At 42.0% G+C, this 16,832-nt stretch overlaps 1 protein-coding gene and 1 pseudogene across 2 annotated transcripts; both read left to right on the forward strand.

The window, feature by feature from the left end:
* The first annotated feature begins 1,212 nt into the window (after positions 1–1,212).
* Positions 1,213–5,782, forward strand: LOC146960799 (interferon-induced very large GTPase 1-like; annotated as a pseudogene). The gene is made up of 3 exons (XR_015035362.1): positions 1,213–1,571; positions 2,709–3,644; positions 4,978–5,782. The product of XR_015035362.1 is annotated as an interferon-induced very large GTPase 1-like (transcript).
* Positions 5,783–5,987: 205 nt separating this feature from the next.
* On the forward strand, positions 5,988–6,698 carry LOC146960800 (uncharacterized). The gene has a single exon (XM_085772046.1). It carries the CDS (start codon positions 6,003–6,005, stop codon positions 6,696–6,698), a length of 696 nt encoding a protein of 231 aa, XP_085628172.1. The 5' UTR covers positions 5,988–6,002.
* The last annotated feature ends 10,134 nt before the right edge of the window (positions 6,699–16,832 follow it).

Below are 16,832 nucleotides of genomic sequence, written 5' to 3' on the forward strand. Positions count from 1 at the left end.
TAGTTTAATCCGTCATAAATAAGACACTATGGGTTACAGGGGCGTTTGTGCCATGGTGCCGCAGAGACGAGAGCTGGGACACCGGGTTGGCGGCCCCGATCTTGCAAGGTTGGTTTTCAGCCCAGAGATGCAATAAGTGACACGCATGTGGAAGGCAGAGAGCCTCCATTCTCCCTTCTAACAAGTTTAGCCATTTAATAAATCATCACAACTAGTCCAAAGCCGTTTAATTAAGGTATAAATGTAGCATAGTTAAGCTACAGATCCTGCATAGTTCCTCTTTAAATTCCAGCTCATAAAGATCCAGTGGACTTACTGTCCTATAAGATCATGTCTGTGGTGTAATGAGATTATTCATCATCTTTCCATCTTTGGTTTTCTCCTTTATCAAGGCAAGCAGTGATGAAGATTTGTTTGTTGATCTTTACTGTGCAGACCCATCATCACCATGCTTGCTTGACAGGAAGGGTGCTGTGGTAAAGGTCAGTTTCATGGAATCTCTTATGCAGAACAAAAGCACTGTTTACTATGCACTAATTGGGAAGTTTAAAGCAGAATCTTATTTCCATAGTGCCAAGCTCAACTGTGAAGACAGCAAACAGTCACACCAGCAACATGTCTGCTCATACAAGTAAGTAAAAAAGTATTTGTGGAAAAAATAAACATCAGCTCACTAGATAGATAGATAGATAGATAGATAGATAGATAGATAGATAGATAGATAGATAGACAGACAGACAGACAGACAGACAGACAGACAGACAGACAGATAGGTTTATTGGTCACATACAAAGCTAAAACCAAGGTTAAAAAACAGTGCAGTGAAATGCAAAAGCACTAAGTTCCTCAGCTACATTTCCACTCCTAAAAGGTTGAAAATAAAGTAAAATAGGAATCATGTGAGTAGATCAGGCACAAACCTAAGTAAATGAATGATAATTAGTTCTCTGAAGCCGTTTTCCCACTAAAATTAGCGGGTCGACGCAGGTTTTTTAAACGCGGGTCAACCTGCCAACAATCGGCATTTGGCCCCTTTCCCATTGACCAAAATGAGCCGACCCCCCGCTGAGGGATCAGACAGAGCATAAACCAGTCGCCCCGCTCTCATCCGCGGTGCAAGAAACACAGTGTCCGCCCGCCGCAGAGTGTGACGTCCGTCCGCCGAGGCAGACGAGGCAGAAGACCTGCGGAGCACCAGGACATGAACCCATGAACTGGGAATCTTGGTTGATGAAGACTGTCCAGAATGTCAGACTGCCAAGAAAAATGCAGATGTCATCACTGAAGAAATTCAAGACATCCTTAAATACAAACAAGATCAGCTTCCTCTGCAAGGTGAAATATGGAAGGAACTGAAAATCTTGGAGAAAGAATAGTTCCGTCTTCGGAAACTTGGGTCTGAAAACATAGAAATTTACAAAAGCGATCTTCAGATGCAGAGAACAAAACTTAGAATGAGACAGAACTCTTATGACATGTCAAATGCAATGATGTGCTTCATCAGCTCAATATCAAGCACAGGGATAGAGAGGTGTTATTTCCTGAAATGGATGCGGATGAATCTCGATAACCTGTCTCTAGGCCTGGGACGATAATCAATAAATCAATTAATCGCACGATAAATGAAAATGAACTCGATAGTTTTTCCGGCCTCGATATATCGCCATGTGCATGCGCACATATTTGTTTTCCTGGCCTCTTGCCTCCAACCAGGCTGGATGACAAGAGGCTTCAATCTGTGCATCTGTCTCAGCACCTGGGCCGTTCAGTCATCCAGGATCTTTGTTTCCCAGAATGCATTTGGCAGTTACCGGCAGCGCTAGCTGTAAAGCTAAGCAGCTAAAAGCTATTTTACTGTAGCCTAATTCTTGCTGCCGCGCTGTTAACACGTCACTTTTTAAAGTTTTAATATTTTTTCATGCGAGAAAGTCACAGTTTAGATCCCCAGTCTGTGGTCAGTTTATCCACATATTACCTGTTAGGAGATTTCCTCCGACGTTTTTGGAGCTAATGTGGTAGCAGCCAGCAGGAGGAGCGGGGCTTCCTACAGTCTGCAGCCGTCTGCAGCAGCTCACGGGCCGGTCAACCGCCGTCATTGGGGGAGAAAACGACTTAAGAAAACTTATCAGCAGGTTTTCAGAGGTTTACCGCCAGCTGGTTTAATACTTTTTAGGAGATAAATGCTGGTCTCATTGATGAAATCTTACATCTGTGTAAGTCACATTAGTTTGTTTGAATGAAAAGTGGAGCTTCAGGTGTGTAACGTTATTGCACTGAGTAGACACGGTCGCGCACATCCAGTTCAATAGGTGCTGGCCTCAAAAAACGTGGACAGGAAAAGCAAAAAGAGGAGACCGCACACATCAGCTCCCTTATGTGCAGATTCTATTAGCACATCAATAGTAACGTTTCGAGCTCATAGCTCTTCATCAGACAGAAGAGCTGCACTGCACTGTTTATTATTTTTTGTTTATTTTATTTATTTAGGATAATAGCTATATAAGTTCTTGTCATTCCAATTACAGTGGTAAAAAAAATACTCATGAGAAATAAAAAGTTTATCACATTTAAAAGGGTCTACTTGCATTATTATTATTATATTAGTGGTTAATTTGTTCTCAAAAAAATGTGTCAATAATATCGTTTATCGTCAATAATTTGTGGGACAATATATCGTCCAGCAAAATTTATTATCGTCGCAGGCCTACCTGTCTCGAAAGAAACGGTCTGAACTCAGAGACAAGTACAGAAAGAAATGCAAGAATTCTGAGAACAAAGATGAGATCAAAGACATTGACAGAGAACTTTCCAACAGCTCACTGGGGACTAAACACTTATTCCGTGAAATGGGTCAGATCTATGAAGCTTCACTCTCTCTTCCAGAAACACACCGATCACGTAAACAATTAAAGCATCTGCCCAAACTCTGTGCATGACTGTTGCTTGAGGGATTTCCCCTTGAGCTTGTAGATGGAGATGCATCCAACATACCTCTCAGATGGGTGAGTGCCGTTCTCTCTGAGCTCAATGCCTTGGTGTCTCCAAAGAACAAGATCCTGGTCGTCACAGTTCTTGGAGTTCAGAGCACAGGAAAGTCCACTCTCCTCAACACCATGTTTGGTGTGCAGTTTGCAGTCAGCAGTGGACGATGTACTCGAGGTGCTTTTATGTTGCTCATCAGAATCAATGAAGACATGAAAAGAGTTCTCAACTGTGACTTCATGGTGATCATTGACACTGGGGGCTTAAAGTCACCAGAGCTTGCACAGTTGGATGACAGCCATGAACATGACAATGAGCTTGCAACACTTGTTGTGGGGCTGAGTGATGTCACCATCATCAATATAGCAATGGAGAACTCAACAGAAATGAAGGACATCTTGCAGATCGTGGTGCATGCTTTTCTCAGGATGAAAGAGGTGGGCAAAAAGCCTAAATGTCAGTTTGTTCATCAGAATGTTTCAGATGTTTCAGCCCATGACAAGAACCTGAGAGACAGGAAACTGCTCTTGGAACAGTTAAATGAGATGACACAGGCAGCAGCCAAGATGGAAAGGAAAGAGGAGTACAAGAGCTTCACTGATGTGATGGAATACAATCCGGACACTGGGAACTGGTACATTCCAGGGGCCTCATTTATCATTGTGGATACACGCTTTTTTACACGCTCTTTCCCCCATTTTGTGCGTACGCACTTTTCTCCGCCTAATTTGGGATCTATCAAACCAAAACTTGTCGGGAGTAAGTGCAAAAATTTACGACCAGTCCGACCATGGCGTACCGGCATTTACACGCTTTTTGAAGAACAAGAGGAATTGGCGACGCCGCTGCTGAGTCAGAGAACTGCAGTATGCGAGGGAGAGAGGAGCACGGACACTGTTTGAAGTAGCAAGTGGTGGTGATGATGACCCCCCCACCACCACCACCACCACCACCGCACATGTGTTGACGTCGGCACTTTACATGAAAAGCACAGCGACTCAGATTTTTCCCCTGTGCATTTACACTAGTTTGCTCCTAAATACTGGCTTTATAAAACGAATTTCGTTTTCTTTTGATATCATATTGATATTTTTCCCTTGCATGTAGGCTACACCTCTTCCACAACCCGTCTGTCCAGTCTGGAAAATAATTAGCCTACTGCGACGTGCGTGTGTTACGTAGCCAGACTGGACACACACAAGCAAGCAGCAAGCCCAATAATGTCGACGCAAATCAAAGCAAATGAGAAAACATCGATATTTTTTGTGTGAATAATATTTATTGTATTTAACAAAAATGGGTGCTGCCCAACATCATTTTAGGAAAAGTCACAGACTGGTGGAATTCAATGTTTTTTTTGTTTTTTTTTAATATATAGCTATGCACAAATGAAAATCAAAGTCTTCCAGTGAACGGAAGTTGGGGGTTAGTGGAAAGGGGTGCAAAGTACTGACTGGCAGTGGAAACTCTGCTTTAAATTATTATGACATAATCTAAAATAAGGGGCAGAATAAATATGATTCTTCTTCTTTCTGTTCTGTTTCATTTAGATTTGGGAGGTTTTTTTGTTTTTATTGAAGCCTTTCAATGCAAGATGATGTTTCTGACTGATATTGCCGTGTTACCGTGTATCTCGCTTTCAGAGAAATTCCGCTTCTTTCTCCGCTCTCCGTCCGTCTGTTGTCTTCACCGTCTTCCACTGACGTCATTCCACACGTTTCCAGAGTGCACATGGCTACTTAATATGCACGTAACTGATTTGCATTGACCACATATGGTTGTATGGGGCCGTTTAGGGGGCTGGGTATGAGGCGTGTTCTCATCCACGCTTTTCTCAGGTCCGGTGTGATCTATCAAGGGAAATACCGTGCAGCCATGTGTACGCGGAGTTTGATAGATCTGAAAAGAGTGTATATTTTTTGGTCGTACGCACATTTTGCCTTTCCGTCGTACTGAAAATTTAAGAGGACTTTTACACGCTCTTTGATAAATGAGGCCCCTGGACTCTGGAATGGAAACCCACCAATGGCACCAGTCAATGCAGGATACAGCGAAGCTGTGTATGAGCTCAAGAAAAACGTCATCCAACTACTGGGACGTTGTGGGTCGTCTGCTAATGATATTTTGGAATTTAAAGAGTGGATGTCCAGTCTGTGGACTGCAGTAAAGCATGAAAACTTCATCTTCAGAAACAGTCTAGTGGCTGATGCTTACATGATATTATGCACAGAATTCAACAAATGGGAATGGGAATTCAAAAAACACATGTACAAGTGCTCCACAGAGCTGTCTATGTGGGAGACAAAGCTTCTTGAAAATCTGACCCAGTACTTCAAGCAAGCAGAATGTCACGTCTATCTAGTAGAAGGATACAAAGAGGAATTTGCAAACAGTGCAAAGATGCTTCACAGGAAAATGGAGAACTCTGTCTCTCATCAGCTCACAGCAGCAGCAGAAATCAAACAAGGAATGAGAGGACTTGATAGAATCAAGGAAAATCACAAAAGAGAAATTGAAAATGTGCACTGATTGATGAATGTCGAAAGAAGAATGTCCAGATGAGTGATCCAGAGCTGGACAAGGAATTTGATAAGATGTGGAGTGAAACAGTAAAGAAGCTGTCTGTGTCTGAGCAAAAGAAAACAGATGTCTTTGCCAAGGTGTCCTCCTACCTGAGACAAAATCTGTCCCCCAAGGGGAGTCATGCATGTTAATTGTTGAGTAAAAAAAGGCTACAAGATTGTGGACTGAAACCTTTCAAATATACTGGAGAAGGCTTTTGCAAACAAGTTAAACACAGTGTGAAAATTTTTGTTTGGTGTTCAAGATAATACAGTGCAACTGGCTGAAAGTGTCCAAGCCATTTGCTTTCAGTTTGTAGATGAGAAAGTTGGAAGAAAAAACAATTACATACAGGAGATCCTACACATAATTGATGAGAAGCTGAAAAGCAAGGAAGTAAAGATAGGGAAGGAGTTTGAAGTTTCTCTGAAACAGCACATCTGTGGAATTGCTGCCAGATGCATGAAGACTTCCTTCATTTGAACGATCCTTTCAGATGTCTGAATCAAAACAAAGAAAATTTTTGTGCTGATTTCAAAGATGTGTTTTATAAACGAGATCAGTGCCAGAAGAAGGCAGAAGAATTCACCAACCGTTGCTTGAAGCCTGCAGTCCAGGACTACGTCAATCGTTCCCTGGGTCCTGACATCATCGGTGAGATGCTGACACTACAGCCATTCAGCACAAGAATGTCCTTCCAGTATTCAGTTTTACTGGATTTGCTGAAAAATTATAACTTTGACAACTACTACAGCTACATCTGCTCATATGAAAAATATGTGAAGAACTGGATATTTGAACAAATCATATCTCACTTCTCAAAGGGTTCAAAGACGTTTTGGTTTGAGGCTCAACATCTTCAGTCATGTATCAACAGTATCAACAAAGGTATCAAAAAGGCCAAAATGAAGAAGAGTGGCAACTTGAAGACATTTGTTGATCATGTGTGTCAGGAACTTGGAGATAAACTGGTTATTTCCCCGGATGCTCTTGGTACTTTCATGATTCTGAACAAAGCAGACCAGGAACAGTTTGTTAACTGGTTCACAGAGTGTGTGAACAAGATGGGAGACAGTCTTAGAGAAAAGTTTAAAAGAACAAATATTGAAATGAAACTGAAACGTCTTGTAACGTGGGGTTGGCGAGAAGCTTAGCCACGGATGCTAATAGCTCAGCTCCAGCACGAAATAAAGTTGAGAGGCCGGAGAGGAAGTGGAGGGATTTCCGCACTGCATATTTATTCACAGATACAGACCATACAAGCCAGGTCTCACGGCTATTACCCTCAGCAAAACAATAAACGGAGGACAAAGTAGTTTGTGACCTGTAGCCTTCACCATCGTCCACATTACTAGAGTGAGTCAAGGAAGTCGACTAGGGGAGAAAGGTGATATCAAGTGACCAACCAAAAGGAGGCGCCACCATGTGGCGTTAACTGGTAGTGCACTGTTATACTCTGGCTGTTACAGTCTTCACGTGAAGCCTCAGAATGAGCTTTTCACCAAACTGATTGGATGTGGTAAACAGTGTCCGTTCTGCAGAGTGCCCTGTGAAGCAGGAGGAAAAGCCCATACTGAACACTGGGCCTCACTTCACTGGCCAGAGGGTTTAGGTAGATACCGATGGTACCAGACTGGAAATCTTGTCACTGACATATGCTCATCATCTGTCATTAGTGACGACTCCTTTTTGGATCACGCCACAAATAATCAATGGCACCCTTTCAAGCGCTACAAAGAAATTTTCCCAGACTGGAAAATTTCTCCCGATGTGAGTCTCCAGGCATCAGACTATTGGAAATATACTGACAAGGTTCAACAATAAGTTTGCAGAAGTTCACAATGCAAAGCCTGCTGACATTCCTAAAAACCTGGAGGAATGTGACACCTAAACAGGCAGAAGAGAGTCTCAAAGATGCATTTAACATCAAATGAGAAACTACAGACTGTGTAGAGACAGAGGTGCCCATTCATTCATTCATTATGCTCTCATACATATTTCTTTGTTGTCATCTGAGATTGATGCCACGTGTAAAATAAAATGTGTCTTTCACTCTGCTCTGACCTTTATGAGCTCAAACTTACCAAATTAGATCAAACCTGGTTTGACAGGTCAACATCATTAAAATGTCACTGAAAAGATGAATGCAAACAAGGTATCTAAGTGTAAGAAAAAACATTTTCCTTTCATATGAATTACAATGCAATCTTTTATTCATCTGTTTTTTGTTGTATCAGATATAAAAACATTTACCTGTATTATTGTATCTCTTTGAAAATATATCATTCAGTTTGATTTGTTGCTGATGTTTTGTTAAGTGTCTAAGGTAAAACACCTTGCATTTGCAGTTAAAGCGAAATTCCGGCATAAGTGTAAACCATGGTCAAACACACCGTAACACCGAGTTAGACCCCCCCTCGAGAGATCAATTTGCCCGACCGCTACATTCACGAGATCCACCAACTTCAGCAAATACCGCAATATCGCCACACACGGCGCTCTCCGGATCCACTGTCTGACCGCAACCAAAACGCCACCATTTGCCCAAAATAATGCTCAGAACTGCACCAAATGTCATCAATAGTACACACAGGGTCCCAGCACGTAGTACGAGTTGTCAAACATCTGCTAGCTTTGCCTGTTTTCTTTAGCAAGGAGATGCAACTCAACTCACCTACTTCTCCTCCTGGAGCGGCTTGTTGGTGAGGAAGCCCTGACGAGTCGATCACCGAGTGCACCGGCAAAAAACGTACATTTAAAAATGCTCATTTGCGCCTATATCGTGGCCAGCACTCGATAATAATAGTTATAAAGTGATATGCAAGATAAAAAAAAAAAAAACTCTGATTGTATTTCCATGAGGTAATTGTTGATTGAGCTGCGGAACTCCGGTGCACTCGGTGATCGACTCGTCAGGGCTTCCTCACCAACGAGCCGCTCCCGGAGGAGAAGTAGGTGAGTTGAGTTGCATCTCCTTGCTAAAGAAAACAGGCAAAGCTAGCAGATGTTTGACAACTCGTACTACGTGCTGGGACCCTGTGTGTACTATTGATGACATTTGGTGCAGTTCTGAGCATTATTTTGGGCAAATGGTGGCGTTTTGGTTGCGGTCAGACAGTGGATCCGGAGAGCGCCGTGTGTGGCGATATTGCAGTATTTGCTGAAGTTGGTGGATCTCGTGAATGTAGCGGTCGGGCAAATTGATCTCTCGAGGGGGGGTCTAACTCGGTGTTACGGTGTGTTTGACCATGGTTTACACTTACACCGGAATTTCGCTTTAAGCAAAGTATAATTTAATATGATATGTTTAATATAACATAAGCAAAATGTCATAAAGTATCTGGTGCCAAATATTTACAATTCTAATGAAAACATTGGTATTGTCAACATGTAGCCTTATACCTCTGTGAACTGTGTCAATAAAATAACAAAATCAACATCCTGGTTACGTTTATAATGTATTGTAGCATCCCCGGCTAAATGATGGTCGAACTCTCAAACTGATGGTTCACAATGTTTTATTCCTTGGACCGTATTCAATGTAAACACACTGTAAGAGCTATGAAAAGAGGAAAATAAAATACAGTTACCTTTAAATGAAATTACGATGCTAATAGTAGCTAGGCTACCGCTAACCACAATATGTTCCATACATGAAAATATCAACGGCAACCAAACTCGAGCCGGACATAAATAGCATGAAAAGGTAACAAAACAAACCTTATGCCCCTTATTAGTCAGGTGCTAGGGCGTTTCATGTGAGTTAGGCACACTTTCAGTCTTGCAGACACACTTTTCCTACTGAAGGTTAAGTCCGAAGCACTGGATGTGTACGAGGTCTCGGCGAGACGCTTTCAAAATAAAAGCACTGAATATCCGTCTGCTTAATATATAGAAATAAAAGCCTGGCTTTAAAGAATGTTAATGAATAAACATAAACACATTTATAGAAATACTATGCTCATATTAAAGGTCATTTACATGTATAATGATGGATTCATATGGTGTTCATGTGAGGTTTGACAGTCGGGACATGCAGGTGATCAGAGAGCCCTGTTGGTTTGGAATGTCCAGTCCTGTATGCCAGCAGTTAAAAAGATAAGCCACACAGGAAAATCTTCCGAGTGCAGGCCTTAAGCCTCATAGCCAGACTTACATTGGGACAATATTACTAAAACATTACATTAAAATCACCATGCACAAATCACTACTCCCTCTAAAGCAGCCCATGCATTTTCTCAAACTGGAACCACAATTCTCCAGCCAGATGTGCAGGCCACCCACATTTTTGTACTACTGTAGATACACAAGGTGTCTTTACCAGTTTACTCCATTATACTTCATCAACCTGTAGCTTTATAGATCACCTACTCCTGACTATTCTAGCCTCAACAAGGTCTTCAAATTGATTGCACTATATGGAACATGGTTTAAAGCAAATACCATGTTCTTTTTAAATTCAGCTTCCCCTCCTGTTTCCACTGATGCACTGGGTGGGGCTATACCATTAATCTACAAATATATTCGCAGGGTAACCTCTAATATTTAAATTACCTTAAAATCTTTTTTGAGGCTCTTGTATCAAATCATCAACTGTACCAGCCAGCATCGTACTGGTGGCTTCAACGTACACCTAAATAAGGCTGGCTGTGACCCTCTAGACTTCACTTAAAGTATAGCCTATGCACTTTTGGTTTAACAAAAAAGCTCTCTCCACTGCTAGTGTAGCCTACTTCTATACGTTAATCAGTAACACCAATCCTAGATTTCTTCGTGACACTTGCCCAAACTCATTAAAAAGCAGCCGTTTGTCGGCTCCTGGCCTCCAGCCTGTGACTTATTCGTGTTTTTCCGACCTGTTTTACCGGTGAAAGTCACTATAACGGCCACTCGTAACTTCCGACCGGTGAACTCGTACCAGATCGAACTGGTACCACTTCATGGTCGGAAAAATACGAGTTTCCTTGAACGCACCATAACAGTCCTCGTCCCTACGTCGCCACATTCACGGCGTTCCTTGGCTGCACACACAGCCCTGCATGCCGTTCTCTCTCCTCATTGGATAAAAACTGTAGGATACGATAAATGTTTTCTCCTCGGCTCAGAGCAGAGCAGAGTGACTGACAGACCCGTGTTTCAGTCCAAACACTCTATGTAAGTGATTGCTGTCGGAAGATACAACTATTTAAGACTTATATTAACACAAATATATCACTTACTTCTGCTTTAATTCATCACTGATTACTGGCAATGCCCCTACTAGTGCTGTGGATAAACCAATTCTCAAGAATGTGCTCTTGGATCACGGGGCTATAAATAATTACAGACAACTCTTGAACCTTACTAAACTGAAGTGTATATTTTACTACATCTGTCAATTTGTAGAGATTTGATATTCGATTAATTAGTCAAAGGACAGCCAGGTTCATGTATTTTGGAAACTATGCCGAGTTGAGTTGCTGATATCAGGAAGTAAACTGCTGCTCCTATCCTCCAATCCACTGGATTTATGGAGCCTGGATTTGGTGTCCTTTGTGCAGTCAGTTTTAGTTTAAGTTGGTTTAGTGGTCCAGGTTTTTGTCTGTCAAAATAAGAACAACTGGTTTAAACGTTAGCACTGGCTCCAAAACAGCCTAATAACTGTCTTGGTAGTATAATTTGGTATAAATAATTAGGTCATCTTGTTTTTACTACAGACTGACCACAGTTTCCAGGTGTGTTGAAATAAACTGACAGCTCCAACAGTCTGAGCCACAGACAAACTGTGTGACCACATATAGTGAAATGTTACTTTTCAGAAACAAAGTTAAGTTATTCATGTGATAAAAGCTGAAAATGGTTACCTATCTTTGATTATCTATCTTTGATCATTACCCTGGTAAATTAAAACAAGTCTATCTGTATCAGCCACCTGTAACACATTGAATAATAGACTTATACTTTCTGTAGCTTATTGTTCAATATATTCACAGTCAGTTAGTTACAAATTTCAGCTAATTAATTTTTTCCATGTCTTTAGTTGCTAATTTTAAAGTGTAGTTCAACGTCAGTATTAATTAGTATTAGTATTTTTTACGATATATTGCCTGCATACCTCTGTTTAATTATGCAGCCCCCACCACGCACACGGGCACATGCACACACACACTTGGGAGTTACTGGATTGGTGTTATTGTGCAGAGCTCGAGGAAATGAAACTAACCTCAACTGCTGTATTAGTCCAGTCATTTTATGAGAAGAGGTTAAACTGCAACAGAAGCAAACTCAACTGATTTTGTATCCTCAACATGTCCTGAGTGAGGGAAAAAAAGCCCAGAAGAATCCCATTAGGGGAAAGTTTCGAAAAACTTAAAAAATACGCATATAGGAAATTTTTTTCACGTGAATAGGGTAACATTTTTAACCTTTAGATATCTCCATGAAAATTACTGAGTTGATTACTTACATTAAGACAAACAAAAAATGTATTACAAGTTTTATGAAATTCTTTGTTAACATGAGTAAATTTGCATAAATTCCACCGTTTTGACATCACATGTAGCTATATATGAAGTTGCTGTGGTGGTACCGGCATGAAAATTGGAATGAGTTGACTCCATCGGTCAACCAAGATGACTGCAATTTTTCAAGACAGCCACATCCTTAGTAGAGCAGGTATGACATGAGCCAACAGTGCATAATCCAATTACGTATGGCTAATTTGCATACATACAACACCTGATCTAAACATTGGGTAGAGCCCGTGAAAATGTCTTGTTCAATCTTGTTAACATATTACAGTTAAAAAACTTAACTAATGGAACCTATTTAGGCTACCCATGAGCATTAATAGAGACCTTTTACAGTCTATGATAGAGACGGAGCATACCTGCTCTACTAAGGATGTGGCTGTCTTGAAAAATTGCAGTCATCTTGAAATTTAAAGTGGTCAACTTGTCGGTTGACCGATGGAGTCAACTCATTCCAATTTTCATGCCGGTACCACCACAGCAACTTCATATACTATACATGTGCCGTCAAAACTGTGGAATTTATGCAAATTTATGCAAATTTGCTCATGTCAACAAAGAATTTCTAAAAACTTGTAATACATTTTTTGTTTGTCTTAATGTAAGTAATCAACTCAGTAATTTTCATGGAGATATCTAAAGGTTAAAAATTTTACCCTATTCATGTGAAAAAAAAATTGTATATGCGTATGGGATATGTTTGGGTGTTTTTCGAAACTTTCCCCTAATGGGATTCTTCGGGGTTTTTTTTTCCCTCACTCAGGAGATGCTGAGGATACAAAATCAGTTGAGTTTGCTTCTGTTGCAATTTGTTTAACGTTGACCCCTTTTTTGGCCTAATTACTGGACTATATAGTGCAAGTTTGATCTCGGTGATGAGGTGTCTGGTGCCAATTGTTACTGTCAATGTCACAAAGCAGTTATGTGGCAATAAGATGATGAGAATGTGATGTCTGGATTTCACACCAGGCTCGTTTGATCCGCTTAAAACAGACTTTTCCTCTGGTGCAGACTTTTTGGGGAGGTGTGAATACAAACCAGCGGACTCTGGTGCGGATCAAACAAGTGAACCGAGACAACCTCTGCAGGTGGGACTCGGTCCACTTGTTTGATCCGCACCAGAGTCCCAAACGAACCCTGGTGCGATTCGTGTCCGGTGTGAATGCAAACCGAACCTTTCCCGAACCTAATGCAAAATCCAAGCGCCTTTTTGGATTCAACAGGCTTCCGTTGTTGTCAGAAAATGTGGAAATTATCAACAATGAGCCGTGGGTCAACATGGAGCACAGATAGACACGCTGCCTCCTTGATATTTGGTCAGTGGAAAACATTTATCAGATGCTGGAGAGGACGCACCCGTCGCCGTGATGCACATTCTTAATATTTTTTTTTAACTGATAGCCTAACAGAAAGTCGTTATCCGATTAATAACCGTTAGCCTAAATAAATGTGACTAGGCTTAAATGACGATCGGCACGCGGCATCCTGAGAGAATGATCAGCCTATGTTTTTTTGTTTGTTTGTTTTTTGCTGTGCCGTCCTTTTTTTCTTTTTTAGCGCACCATCCTTCAGACTAGGGGTGTCAACATCTACACGTGTAAACCGGTACAAATCATAACCGTTTAGAAAAATAAATAGCCGTTTACACGTCTTTTCCCCCGCCCCCCTCCTCCTCGTTCATTTCTCACCAATAGGCCAAGAGTGCTCACACTTTTTCAGCCTGAGAGCTACTTTTAAAGTGACCAAGTCAAAATGATCTACCAACATTATTAATGATTCACGTTTATTTACCTATAGCCTATATGAACATATAGCCTACATAACACTTCATATACAATATGTCGGTGTAGCCTACCTTTAATAGGCTAACTGCATCAACCCATATGGCCCAATACATTACATACATTTTTGGTCGTCCAGTCATTGGTCGGACTATGCGACGGGGGGGTTTAATAGCGCTCATCTCCGCCAGTCAGCCTCTCAACCTGATGCCTCTCTCGCGTGCGGGCGCACCGCACGTAAACACACGTGAGTAAGAAAAAAAAAAAAAAAAAAAATTTTGGGGGGCACTTTTTTTTTTCTGTTAGTGGGAAACACTGATCAAGCTGTGCGTACGCACATCTCTCCGCAATATTCCATTGATAAATCACACCGGACCCAAGAATGGTGCAGACATGAACACACCTCATATTCCACCCCCAGAATGCCTCAGCACAACCATATTATGGTCAGCACGTGCATAATTAAGTAGCCATGTGCGCTCTGTGGAGCAGCAACAAAGTAACAACAAACACAACGGGCGGAGAGCTCGATTCACCCGGAATGATGCTTCGGCAGACCTGCCCTCGCTTTTGAGGTCGGTTGTGAGAAAAATTCCTGCTGTCCAGACAACTGTGTTTTTTTAAATATACTTTTTTGTTGTTGTTCTTCATCACGCGATCGACCCACACTGTCGATCGACGTAATGAGCACCCCTGATATAGGCTAGCCTAGTATTTTTTTAGGGGTGATAATGTTGCCTGAAAGCTTCAGATAATAATGGACTGCGTGTCAACCCCCCCTCACTTTATCTCCGTGTAGCCTACCCGTCTCTCTCCAGCTGTCATTTCAAAATAAAGGCCGAGGAAAAAAAACACAGACTCCTCCGGCCTGTAGCCTACTGCGAAGGAGGCTCAACATCGCCAGGCTTTGTGTTCATGTTCCAGCTTAACAAAACCTCAAGCCCCGGCCTGAGTTAACACGGTACTACGAAGCTGGTTATCAACTTGCTCCTGACGCGAGGAGCTTATTCCCTCATCTGAACATCTGCAGGCGGAGACGCTCAGAGAGAAAGTAAACAGCAGCGGATCAGCGCGATCTCTCCGTACAAACCATAGACTGTATAAAAAAAAAAAAAAAGACAAACGGGTACAAACGCAGACAGGCGGCCGCCTCAAAATTTATAATGCAGAAAAAACCCTGGTCTGAGTAGGCTACGCTGATAATTTTTATCCAATGATTGAGCAACTGTGGGACACACGTGCTTTTGTTTACAAAGTTGATCCAGGTGTGCAGTCAGGGGTAGCAGGGCCAGCACTGCTAGCCCTGTCAAAAATGAAATAATTATTTTTTTTCATAATTAAAAAGTGATTCTGAAATGTGTCTGGAGTCAATTGCTTGTTCAGTATGCAACTTTATCCAGAAAACGATTGGTTTTGTGGAACTCAAATTTCCTATGTCCTATAAACGCATCACAACTCCGTTCCTCGGCTGGGGCCAGCAGTAAAGGTGGGAAACTATGGTACGACTGGTTGATGTAGGGGAGGAAAAATTCATCAATATTTAACAATATCTCCCCAATACGTGTTTTGTCTTTCCGGTGTTAAAATGAGGTTTTCAAAATAAAGTAAAGTAAATACTCGTTTAATCTGACTCCATTTAAAAATAACTTTACTCTTTAAAAGTTAAAAGTTAATCAATCATTTAAAATATAAACATTTTAAGAATCAATTCTATTGTTAAGAAATCTGGAATCAATCTTAGTTCAGTGATGGTATAGATTATTAAAACCACTCAGTGACCTTCTTAACATAGAAGAATAGCCCTGATGCCTGGGTTGAAGTATTCAGAGGTATAATGATACTCAATCTTATCTGTCCAACTCAGAGGTTAAGGGTGTGAATAGCGCCCAGTGAAACTTACCATATAACTAAAATCTTTTAGACTAACTTAGTTCAGGGATGGCAGATATAGACTTACTGTGCGTTCACACCAAAAGCTTCCAAAGCGTCAAAAACGCCGGAAGTCAATTCATTTTCAATGAGCGCCCGGCGACACCGAGCGTCCAAAGCGTCAACAGGCGTCGCCGCGCTTCCAAAGCCTCCAAAGCTTCCAAAGCGTCCAAAGCGTCACCAGATGATAAGTTGAGCCGTGGTTAACTTTAGGGTAATGAGCTATGACGCGGTTAAGCGGCAACCGGCGGCAGCCTGTCAGAATAGAGATGTCCGTCGGCTGCCTTTTTTTTTTCTTTTTTTGTATTTCGGCTCCCCAATGACCAGCGCGAACGAACTTTGACGTCAGTCACGTGACGAGCGGCCAAAGCGGCTGAAAATATTTGCCGTTTTGGGAGCTGTCTTGTCTGACGCCCACCCTCGAGCGTTTTTGACGCTTTGGAAGCTTTTGGTGTGAACGCACAGTGCATTCACACCAAAAGCTTCCAAAGCGTCAAAAACACCGGAAGTCAATTCATTTTCAATGAGAGCCTGGCGACACTGAGCGTCCAGAGCGTCAACAGGCGTCGCCGCGCTTCCAAAGCTTCCAAAGCGTCACCAGATGAGAAGTTGAGCCAGGTTTAACTTTAGGGTAGTCTGGCCTGACGGAAGTGCGTTGCTGCGATTAGCCTCTGATTGGTCGGAACGAGCCACCCGGCGGAAGTCCCCCCTCCGTGCTGCAGCTTTCACAGTCCGCCCGGTAAAGGGAAACATCAACAAACAACAACAGGAACCGAACCATGGATCCGTGTCATGAACCGAACAGAAGAATACATATCTGTCAGTGGTTGCCAACCGCCCTTAAACCGAACAAAATAATAAATATCCGTCGACGGTTGCCGACCGTCGTTACACCGCGGACCGAAATCCAGTTTCCAACCGGCAATATTTTGCAAGCGCGCCGTTGCTACGGCGCCGACCACAATGATTGTGACTGGTTGAAAGAATTCCAAACGGCCGGAGCGTTTTTTTCTCTGATCGCAGAATCATAGGCGGAGCAGCCAGACTCTCCTTCTTTTCTGGAGGAGGG

The sequence above is a fragment of the Trachurus japonicus genome, unplaced genomic scaffold, assembly GCF_045865225.1.
Source record: "Trachurus japonicus isolate A0001 unplaced genomic scaffold, Traja_1.0 AP029984.1".
NCBI lineage: Eukaryota > Metazoa > Chordata > Actinopteri > Carangiformes > Carangidae > Trachurus > Trachurus japonicus.